The sequence below is a fragment of the Crinia signifera genome, chromosome 1 (assembly GCF_055691185.1).
Source record: "Crinia signifera chromosome 1, ASM5569118v1, whole genome shotgun sequence".
NCBI classification, from domain to species: Eukaryota; Metazoa; Chordata; class Amphibia; order Anura; family Myobatrachidae; genus Crinia; species Crinia signifera.
In genome coordinates, this window is record NC_139217.1 from 307,117,902 (window position 1) to 307,130,308 (window position 12,407).

Sequence of the window (12,407 nt, forward strand, 5' to 3'; positions counted from 1 at the left end):
GAACAGTGGGGTTCTCACTGTACGGTAAAAGGGTATTTTATAGACTTCATGAAATTGCAGGTGTTAATATAGTTTAAACAAATCCTAATTGATATTTAGACGTTGTAGTCACATCAATGTCTTCATTTTATTTGTTTGTCAGATATTATTATTTGACATAATTTGTTTAAATTAAAAAAAACAAAAAACATTTTATGTGAATATTAAAATCCAAAGGAATATCAAAGACATGGGGAGAGTAAACAAAAGAGTATGGACAAGAAGTAGAAATGATAACATCTATAATGCAAACTAACTTGCTAGTTCATCTGCCAGTATTTATGTATTTTCCTATTTTTTCTGGGACAGCTCTGCAATTTATACTGTAGCTATTCCAGCAATGGCTTCACTTCCAGGTTCCTGTCCTGCAGGTTGCAATGAACATGCCTATGCAGGGGCGCCACTAGGAATATTGGGGCCTGGGACTGATTTCCAGTCCGGGGCTCCCCCTCCTCTTACCGCCCCCGGCTCCTGCTCCCTCATCCACTCTTCCGCTGTGCTGCCTGCACTGCGCTCAGTGCGCTGAATGAAGCAGGTCTGGGAGCACAGGCTTCTTCAACTCAGGACACCAGGGGCCAATTAAAATGCAGAACTCGTGTACCGGCAGCTGCTCTGATTGGCTAGCGGTATGTGAGTTCTGATTAACTCAAAAGTGCAGAATTTGAATTGGCCGCCGGTGTCCTGAGTAGAACAAGTCTCTCTCAGAGAGGCCAGGCTCGGGACAGCTGTACCCACAGCACCCCCCTAAGATCTGCATAAGATACTGCATTTCAATATCTTTTACGGTAACGCATCATAGCATTCCCCATAGGTTTTTATGTTTGTTGCAAACTGGCCGCATATATTATGTTCCGTAAAGAGTCATTTTCCACAGAGTGTGCCCGCTACTTAAACACCATCATTAATTGGGTTTGGCTTTAAAAGCGTAGAGGGATCTGAAGTATCCTTCCCCGCTACTTGCGACTTAGAGGGTGACAGTCATGCTTGTGCATTGGGACCCATGGGTCATAAACCCGGAGGTCTAGACATCACCGGGGCAGCTTTATATAGGAAGGTTTCCATGCAAACTACTGATCAAAATTCCAGTATGCAGGCAATTAAAGAGGGAGATTATAGCAATCTATGTCTGCCCATTAAAGAGATGCTTGTTATATTGTTATTAAATATGCCTGGATCAATTATTGTGAAAAGGGCATTAAAGTGAAATCTATTATATATAAAATATATTTGTTAAAATCAGTCATCAGTTCTTCTCTCTCTAGGGAGTACCACAGACATGTCAAGTATGTCAGTATTTGTTGTGGTATATTTTGTCAACATGACAATGTTGGCATGCTCACAGTGCCAACACTGATAAAGTCGACATTCATCATGTCAACATAATTAGAATCTGACAAAATGACCCTTACTTGGTACAGCTGGTCCAACAGCGTAATCAGTATCTTCTGGGTTCCACGGTCAGGTAATAATAAACTCTGATGGATCCAGTGGCAGTTGTGGTGGTGATTATGCCTAACTAATATCTCCCCTCCTAATGCCTAACCCTTACCTTCCTCTCTTAACCTACCACTATCCTCCTCTGCTAGGCCTAACCCTAACTCTGCACTGCCAGTCCTTCCAGAAGGTAGGAGAGTCGCAACCCAACAATTCACAGTAGACATTCTGCACATATTAATCATTTAAATCCTGAAATCATTGCTGTCAACATTGTGCTGCTACCATTATGGGATACATTTAATGAAGCTTCTAAAAGTGAAAGGGGTAATTGTTTCCCACATTTACTAATCAGATTCTATCTGTCATTTACTAGGATGCAATACAGACATGATAACTAGATTCTGATTGGTTGACATAGGCAAAATCCCCACTTTTCACTTTTAGAAGCTTTAGTAAATTTACCTCTATAAATATAAATATTGTAAATGCCAATTTTGACTACATCCACAGTATTGTTAGTACATTGTTTTTAATTATGCAATTGACAGGGTGGAACAATTCCTCACCGGGCCCAAAAGCAACACTTAGGTAGGGTCTATGTTTCTAATGTAGCCTCCTGTGCCCACTGCTTTGCTCTTAAAAGCATCCATTGCTCAGAATGGGACTCAGGAAGTGGTTGTATGGGGGAGTTTGAGAAGGTGAGAATCCTATTCTACGACAAGTCAGTGACCCCGGTCAACCCCAAGCCGGTGACCACAGTCAATGCCAAGCCGTCGACCACAGTCAACTCCAAGCCGGCCGTCAATGTCAAGTCATTAAACGGTCATTCCCAATTCTGTCAATACACAAAAGCCCTGTCTGTAGACCATATCTGAGCTACGTCAATATCTCTAAATTCCTCAAAAGCTTTAAATGCTGATAAATTAGTATCCTTTAGCAATTATAAAATAAAATAAAAATAGCAGTAAAAAAAGCATAAAAAATAAATAAATTAAAAATAAAATATATGTTTGTTCCTATATTTGATTTAAAATAACTACCCAAATCTTCCTATACTGTAAAAAATACAATGAGTAGGAATTGTCAGACAGAATTTTATGATTATAGGGCTAATTTTAGTCACGTCTAATATTCTAAAACCTATGAAAATATAAAATTGTTTATAAATGCTATTTATTTCTGGTCAACTCTTTTTTCCCCCAACAGCTGTAAAATTTGGACGAATGTCGAAAAAACAGCGAGATAGTCTGTATGCCGAAGTCCAGAAACACCAGCAACGATTACAAGAACAGAGGCAACAACAAAGCGGAGAGGCCGATGCCTTAGCCAGGGTATACAGCAGTAACATCAGCAATGGTTTAAGTAACCTCAACAATGAGACAGGGGGCACTTACTCTAATGGACATGTCATTGACCTGCCCAAATCTGAAGGTTATTACAGTGCAGATTCTGCACAGCCCTCCCCGGACCAGTCAGGCTTAGATATAACTGGAATGAAACAGATAAAGCAAGAACCTATTTATGATCTTTCATCTGTACCAAACTTGTTTATGTATAGCTCTTTCAACAATGGACAGCTCACAACTGGAATAAGCATAAGTGAAATAGGTAAGTCGGTTTGTCTAAATAATCATAAAATATATATTTTGTAAATACTTGCACTGTGATAATTCTGTTCTATAAGCTGATGAGCAAATGTTATAATGGGAGGAAATGGACTTGGAATGACATTGGCTATAAATGCCATACATCTGCTTTGATCTCTACACTTCCTTCATTAGCATTTGCACACATTGACATTTCAGATGCTATAGCACTCGATACACTATATGCCCTGTGCTGTTATTGGTACTGCGGATAATGGCTCACTATAATAAAATGATTGTACACATGGTCATAGTTATAAATACATTAACTGAGTAAAGATGGACCCTAAATCCGGGTACACACGGGGCGATAGGAACCCCGTGCTAATCGATCGCTAAACACACATCACTGGCACACAGGCAATGCACCTTCAATGTGTGCTGAGCGATCTGTGTGGACCAGTGTTCTCTGGTGAGAACAGTGCCAATCTGATTTGATTGTGAATGCATGCAGTCAGGATCTAGTCAGGTGATGGCAAAGCCTGGGAACGTGCATCACTGTCGTTGGGGGTGTACACACAGAGCAATGTGTGCTTAATTTCTGTCAGATCACTTCCGTGTGTATGGACCTTAACATTAAATAATATTATATAACAATAAATGTTGCCATTATCTTTTTAACCTCCCTTTCAGTGTACCATACTGGAATACTACTGTGCCTCTCTCCTCCCGTCCATTTTCAAGAAGATTCAATTACAATGAGACTGCAAATGTTGTATAAAAGAAGATCTACAATAAGGAGTTATATGACCATATGAATCTTAGCCTTATAATTGGACAGTACAGTATATTGAATTTGGCTTATAGCAACCAAAGCACCTGAAATCATTACATGTGGGGCTCCACAAACCTACAACATTATATGTTATTTGTTCCCTGTTAAATGTATTCAGCAACTATGACCAGGGCAGTAGAGAGCCTTGCTGGGCTCAGGCACTTTTCAATGGGTGTGGCCATGCACCGTTAAAATAAAATACAGAAAAAATTGCACTTTAAGCACTTGGCCTGTTGCCAGGTAATGAGGGCCACACTGGGCCCCTCCATCAAACCTGGGTAATTAGTAATTAGTATCTCATCTCTGAGCACCACTGACTATGACCCAGGGCTGCAATTTTGGGGCCGGAACTAATTTTCATGCTGGGCCTCAGGTTCCCCTCTCCCCACTTGACTTACCATAACCCAACTCCTGCTCCCCCATCTCCATTTCCACTGAGCTGCAGCCCAGAGGTCCCAGAGCGCAGGCTTCTTCAACTCAGGATGCCGACGGCCAATTAAAATGCAACCCTGGCTAGTGAGCCAATCAGAGCTTGTGTACCGGCAGATGCTCTGATTGGCTGCCATTATGTGAGCTCTGATTGGCTTAAAGCCGGTGCAGCATTTTAATTGGCCACCGGCATCCTGGGTTGAGTAAGCTTGCACTCTCCGGGACCTGCTTTGTTCAGCAAAGTGCAGCACAGCGGAGGCTGTTGGGGGTTTCGGTGGGCAAAATGAACTGCCCGGGCCCTTCCAGAGGCCAGGGCCCATGGCAGCTGTACCCACAGCACCCTCCTATTGGTGGCCCTGCTATGACCATTATCAAGTGACCACACCAGTGGGGCAATAAAACCAAACATCTCAATTTGAGGATATTTGTCTGGCTATGTTAGATCGTGTTTTTTAAATATTGAAAAATAATTAAATACATATTTTGGCCATTTGGAGAATATGAAAGTACTTTATTTTACAGTGACTGAATAGTAGGAGGAAGCCAGCTGTGGTTAAGCAGGAATAAGGAATGGGGCATTTGATTTTCTGAACTGATTTTTCTGAATGCAAGAATCCTGTTTTGTTCTACTACTTACAGCTATAATGTATCCCCAGCAAAGTTGCAGCACAGAAAAATGATAGAATATTATATATATTGAAATATATATATTTTGACAGACTGTACTTATTTATTTATTTATATAGACCCCTGGTGCTCTGGTTGGAGCAGTGCTATACACTGCAAGTTATTACAGTGGCCCTTATTCTAATCTGTGCGGTACGGCCCGCGTGCGGCCGTACCGCCGATGTTTTCACTCTGCACATGCGCAGAGGTCACTCTGCGCATGTGCAGGCGAAATCGCCGCACACAAAAATTATACGCCGCAAAGGGGGCGTATAGGGGCGTGAGGGGCTTGATAGCCTCATTTACCTATGTATACGCCCAGCGTTTCATGGGCGTTCCCATGCAAACGCGGGGCGTATGCATGGTAATGAGGCTATGACGCCAGTGATGGGGGCGGAAAGCTGACATCGCCGGATGTCAGCTCTCCGCCCAAATACAAGCTTTCACACGGACGATTGTCCGTGTGGTCTAAGCTTGCGTGAGCTGGTGGAGCGTGCGGCCCTGCCTTCGATGGTCGTCGACCATCGAATGCAGGGGGCAGCTCCCACCATGGTGGAGGCGTACGCCCCACCATTTTCATGCGGATCGCCAGCCGTCCGCGTACGGACGGCCGTGGCGATCCGTCTTGTAGGCGGGGTTTGGTTTGTGCGGCCGGAGCAACGTATGCGGCTCCGGCCGCACAGATCTGAATAAGGGCCATGATGATGCTTTGTACATAAAATGGACAGTGGTGACAGAGGATTTTGGAGCAATGATTAAGCACATTGCCATTGGTATATTTCAAATCCTCTTCTGTGCACTCCCCTCGGTGGCTGTACGGATGCACATACTGTATAGAGGGGATAAATAGGCCACTATACATTTAAATCCTAGGCTATATAGTCTATATTGAATGGGAGGAGATATATGCTGAATATATTCAATTACGTTATGTTTACTTGTTGCTAAAAAAAAAAGATCCAGTCCGCTTGGGTGGCATTACCTATCTGAAAGTGTTTGATCAGTTCTACATGTTGTATTGGTTGTTCTGGGTTGTGGCTAAAGCTCTTTGCAGTGCTGTGTTGTAACAGAGCTTCTTCCAGACCGAAAAGAGAATCCGATGGTTGCAGAGAAGAAATGATGTCAATAGTCAGTTGCTGCTAATAAAGTTATTTTCTGCCTTGTAAAAGAAATGCTTCCATATATATACTGCTGACTCTCTACTTCGATAGATAGCATTTTCCAACTGTCAGTGAATGCAAAACACAGCTGCCTACATACTTTATGCTGCAGGTACACATACATTATAGTCATATCAAGTAATCAGTCTGACAGAACAGCACAGTATCTAAAGCAGGTATTTCTTCGGCAAGCAGGGCATAATGTACATAGATTTAAATGTCATTGAATCTATTTATCCATTTACCTTATTAATATCTAATTTAATGGGGGGGGGGGGGGTGAGGTTATAAAGCTAATATTTTGCTTCTTATTGATATGTTTAGTATAAAATTAAGTCTGTATTCACATTCATTTAGTTTTACTCGATCTACTTATAATAAGAGTTCTGCTTTTATACTGTACGACAGTGACTGCGAAACAGCTGTCATGTCGTAAAAAAGCAATGTTCATCTGATCCTCTGTCTACATATATATCAATGCTCTCTGTTTATAGAGTTCTTGTACAGTATACTCATGAATAAAGTCTGCTGGTGGAGACAGAGTGTCTGCCAACAGGATAGAATTTGATTCTGATCCTCCACCTTTTTCGAAACATCTTCATGAGATCCAACAGGTATAAACAAAGCTTCACTTAATAGGTGTATTGCTGCAAACCAGTGTACACTGAAATCTGTGCTCTTTCATCCTAATCAATAAACATGAGATAGAGGATAACTTGTTGAATGTCTGCGCTTTGTTAAGAAATTAATGGGTTGGCTCTGTAGCAGAGAGTGTTCCAGAGCAAAGACTCAAGGGTGAATATTTTTATACATACTGTACAGCCATCCCAACAGATTTATTATTTTGTACTATTTTAAATTAAGTATGTTAATCTAGACAACCAGTTAAACCACTTGGGGATGGTTCTGGATGGACGCTGGCGACGCCGCAGTTCCATCGCTTGCATTGTAATATTTGCATCTTTATGCTGATGCTGCCACAAAGCAATTCTCTACTTTACATCCATGTGTCCAAATGTGCAAGGACTGAGAAGCCCACTCACAGCATCTATACCAGTGATGGCTAACCTTGACACTCCAGCATTGTTGTTGAACTACACATCCCAGCATGCCCTGCATCAGTTTTCGCATGGCCAAATAGTAAAACTGTAGCAGGGCATGCTGGGATGTGTAGTTCAACAACAGCTGGAGTGTCAAGGTTAGCCATCACTGATCTATACACTGCATTACAGTCTGTTGCATCTTTAGAAGCACTATTGGTCTTCTCATTAAAACTTACATCGGCCCTGTGGCAGGTACAGTATCACAGGTTGAGTATGGCCTTTTATGTGAGTTGGTTTTATGTGAGTCTCTTTACACAACCACTTTCAGTAACATGCCCACATCACAACTGCAACACTCCCATAAGACATAACAAATCCATGCATTTTGTGGCTACCTCCCACCCACCATCCAAGAAAGTCCCTTACCAGACGCATGTTAGTGGTGTGTGGGCCGCAGCACCATTTTTCTTGCAATATTCCGTAATATGCAGACACAAGACACCAGGAAAATGGCCACCACACCATTTTTCTGGAGACCTAGTGTTCAGAGTGACTGCCGCTGCTGTTAGAACCTGGAGAGGTAATTATTGGTCATTGCTATGTAGGCCCCCTGGACTTAAGGGCTGTGTGCACCCATTACTGTCCCTTACAGTTCTGGTACTGTGGTTCTCAGTTTGAGCTGTAAATTTGTTGTTTAGATAAAATTTCAAAAGCAGTGTCACAGACGTAGAAGAAAGAACATTTGTGATTCAATCCCGCCGCTATTAAATCCCCACTGCCATTTTCACCTGTACAGGTACTTTTAACTTGAATGGCTACATAACATTACTATTTATTAAATGTAGTATAAGGTGCACATAGTCCATAGTCACATCCTGCTCTCCGAGACAATACTAACCTATACATCAGCTCTTACCTATACATCAGCTCTTACCTATACATCAGCTCTTACCTATACATCAGCTCTTACAGTACCTATACATCAGCTCTTACAGTACCTATACATCAGCTCTTACCTATACATCAGCTCTTACCTATACATCAGCTCTTACAGTACCCATACATCAGCTCTTACCTATACATCAGCTCTTACCTATACATCAGCTCTTACCTATACATCAGCTCTTACAGTACCCATACATCAGCTCTTACCTATACATCAGCTCTTACCTATACATCAGCTCTTACCTATACATCAGCTCTTACAGTACCCATACATCAGCTCTTACAGTACCCATACATCAGCTCTTACAGTACCTATACATCAGCTCTTACAGTACCTATACATCAGCTCTTACCTATACATCAGCTCTTACCCATACATCAGCTCTTACAGTACCTATACATCAGCTCTTACAGTACCTATACATCAGCTCTTACAGTACCTATACATCAGCTCTTATGTATACATCGGCTGTTACCTATACATCAGCTCTTATCTATACACCAGCTCTGCAGGACCTACTAGGAAAATGGTGCCAATGACATTTCCCTGACAATTGATGCATGCGCAGTACTATAGCACAGTGCTATATAAATAATAAATAGCCACTACTGCTAGTGGTGTGAAAATTAGGTTGTCAGATGGTTCTGTGTCTAATATTGGCAGAAAAATATATTTGTTAGATCCAAGTGTTAACTATGCTGGTTTAAAAATGATAACCCCACATATAAAATGAGATTATTAACTGTACATGTAAATATGTGCACATGTGAATAAAATCACCCAGCCGTGCAGTGGATAGCGCACAGTGTACCGAGTACAGTGCATCTTTCACACAATTGCAGCTATTGCAGAGCCGCAGATGCATGAACATACAGTAGGTCACTATAAATGTAAAATCCACAACATTCCCTGAAATGAAGTCAGCTGTCAAATTTGAGCTATAAGTCAGCAGCCTTCTTGAGTTAAAGGGAATCCAATAGAGACAGAAGAAAATTGGTTTGGCAAGGCACAGGTTAGCTGATATACGTAATTACTATACAAATCTTTCTGGATATAAATAATATAACACTATAATAGTTCAATACTTATTTATTAGTCCAATATTGGAGTAGGTAATATTTCATAAAAGTGGTTAGTTTCCAATCAAATAAATAAATGGCAACTTTCATAGATTGCAGCCCACGTCATCCTATAATAAACTTCAAGGTGGTTTCAGAAGTCCAGCTAGATGATCTGGAACGGTTTCGTACAATCTGCATGGTAGTGCTGTGCAATGTTGCAAGGTCCATCCATGATTGTTCTATAAATGAGACAGTATTACGAGTATGCATTATTCCTGGTGTATCTTCGTATCCATACAGGTAGTTAAATTAGTTGCTTTTCTAATCAATGAAATACTCTTTTTTATGCAGTTATCCAAATCCTGATGCCCATTTGCAGACAATTCTAATATAAATTGACATAATTCATTCATTTATGTGTATACTAAGGGAGTGTAAACTATATTTGCCTTTACTGTGTGCTCTAATTTGCCTGTGCACATCTACATGTGTGCATTATTACGCTGCGGTAAACATTTCCTGTTCATATTTTATACAGCTGTTATGAGTTCTATTGGGAAGACAACTGGGCTACAAATTAAGCAGTAGACAGGGAGCATCTAATGAGCAGCACAGTACTTCTGTTGTATTAGTACTGCACTCACCTGTTCACAGCAATCTAACTACATCATATTGTTGTAGTTAGATTATACAAAAATAAAGACGTTCTACACAAAATATTTCACGTTTGATCCCGTAACTGGTACAATATACTGTATATGCAAATTAATGATAATTTTACAATCTTATATTTCCAGGTAAATGCTTATTGATTTTGCAATTTATATCTTTGTAACAGATCGAGTTGCACAAAATATCATAAAGTCCCACTTGGAGACGTGTCAGTATACATTGGATGAATTACATCAGCTAGCATGGCAAACTCATACTTACGAAGAAATTAAAGTATACCAGAGCAAGGTACAGTAGCTCCTGTATGTAATCTGTAATACTGCTTTCACATTGCAGAAATGGGTAATGACACGGTATTCTTAAATGGGACTTTAAAACGGGTCTGAGCCTTGAGACCTTTCACATTGCAGGTGAAAACCGTTTTAAAAATCATTTAATACCATTCAAACATTCAACCCGTTTAACCCCCAAGGGACACGTTTCAAGCCATTGAAATAGAGCTGTTCAAACTGCCAAAAAAACAGCTTTAAAACGTGTAGGACTCTGCTTTTTAACCGTGTTGAAATACCGGTTAACTTTAACCGGTAAATCAACTCTGGCACTTTCACATTGCAGCCTTAAACGTTTTAAAATGGAAAAAAAACGGCAATATACCGTTTTAAAAGTGCGATGTGAAAGGGGTATTAGAGACAGTGGGTTATTTACTAACAAAGTAGAGAAATACAAATGCTCAGAGCTGCCATCAGAAATTGAGAGACCTGGGCCTGACAAAATAGGCAGGGCCCCTTCTCACTTTTAGAACTCCCGTTGTGTCTGGTGAGACCTCATTGCCCATAACATGGCCAAAATACTTTACCTCTACATTGCATCAAATGAAATGTTAACTATGTTTATGACAAATTATACTTGATATACTCCATTACCAGACCCCCTTTCTGTCTGGTGCCGGGACTGGAGTGTCATCAGTCCCATCTTGATGGCAGCCCTGAAAATGCACACAGGGCCGCCGACAGGGGGGTGCTTTGGGTACAGCTGTTCTGGGCCCCAGCCCCTGGAGGTGCCTGGGCAGCTCATTTTGGCCACAGCAACCTTCAATGCAGGAAGTCAGCAGCCAATTAAAATGCTGCACCGGCTTTTGAGCATATCAGAGCTCGTGTACCATTAACCAATCAGAGTGGCAGCCAGTACACAAGCTCTGAATGGCCCACCCGCCGGTGCTGCATTTCAATTGGGCCCAGGGTCCTGCATTGAAGAAGCCTGGCTGTGCTTCAGGACCTGCTGAGTCGGGCGGTAAGTCGAAGGGGGGAAGGTGGGAGTCCACATCAATTTAACCTTGGAATTATTTTTTCTAATTGAAATGATGTGTTAAACATGATGTGTGCAGTAAAAGGTGAATAGATAGGGCTCCTATGTCCTGTACATACTCTTTGCAATATATTGTATTATTACAATACCTACTATGTATTGCAGTGGAGCATTGCCCTCTTTTGGTCTTTCTCACGTCTTGTTTCATATTAGTATTTGAAAAAGCATTTGGCACTATACCTACATACCACACAATTGGCACGGTCAGTTTAACCCCTTTGAGTGCCAGCATTGCTGTGAGAGATGCTCAAAATATCTGTTAAAAATGCCAGCGTCACTCACAGCGACTGTTCTTTTTTTGGGTGCAATATTTATCTAAACTTCAAATAATTGACTTGGCTGTATTTGTATTTATTTATACTGGAAAAAAAATCGCTGTGAGCAACATTAGCATTTTTAGTGGATATTTTGAGGATCGCTCTCGGCAACGTTGGCATTCAGATGGTTAAAGAAAGAAAAATGATACTCAAAACACGGTTAGTGAAGCATCACCAACAGAAATTCCTCCTGCTCATACATTATGTTGCTGTTACTTTTCTCTCTCCCTCCCTCATCACCCTTATTTAATTCTGATTGATATTTAGAAATGGACAATATATATCAGAAGTGACGCAAAGACCAGTTTTTTAAGGTCACACTTATGTTTTACGAGCCTCTATAGAAGGATAATTTCCAAAAAATATCCTTACAATCCAAATGACTTTTACTAAGCCCTGTGCACTAAATTAGAAAATAAATGATGTAATGTGTCCTCAGACTTATTTCTTTGCTAAATCACTTTAGAAGCGCGTATGGTGCCCACACACGGTGCTATTTGTGCTAAGTGCGTTTTGTATTAGATCACATCGCAACTAGTTCAGATTGCATGCTATATGCTACAACAGTGTACGTTTTGAACCAGTTTAGTACAAAAAGTGCGTGTTGCACATACTTTTATAGCTTGCAATATAAACTACACAGGAGCATCGCAAGCCAAAAGAAACACGGTTGAACCAAGAAAGGCGTTTTGAACGAAAAAGTTTAAAACGCATCAACAAATCTCGCCATGTGTGGGCACCATTACACAATTATTATCCTTGTACACTACACATCTTTCTTAGTCTGTTACCTATTAAATGCAATCATAATAAAATAAAAGCATTTTTAATGTGTTTATGTGGCCACAGAA

General features: G+C 40.8%; 1 protein-coding gene across 1 annotated transcript in view; it reads left to right on the top strand.

Annotated features, from left to right (window-relative positions):
- RORB (RAR related orphan receptor B) overlaps window positions 1–12,407 on the top strand; it is a 213,335-nt gene that overhangs the window by 177,436 nt on the left and 23,492 nt on the right. The window contains exons 4-5 of the mRNA XM_083186110.1: window positions 2,683–3,084; window positions 10,041–10,162. Coding sequence (XP_083042236.1) covers window positions 2,683–3,084; window positions 10,041–10,162 — 524 coding nt within the window. The remainder of the gene's footprint in view (window positions 1–2,682; window positions 3,085–10,040; window positions 10,163–12,407) is intronic.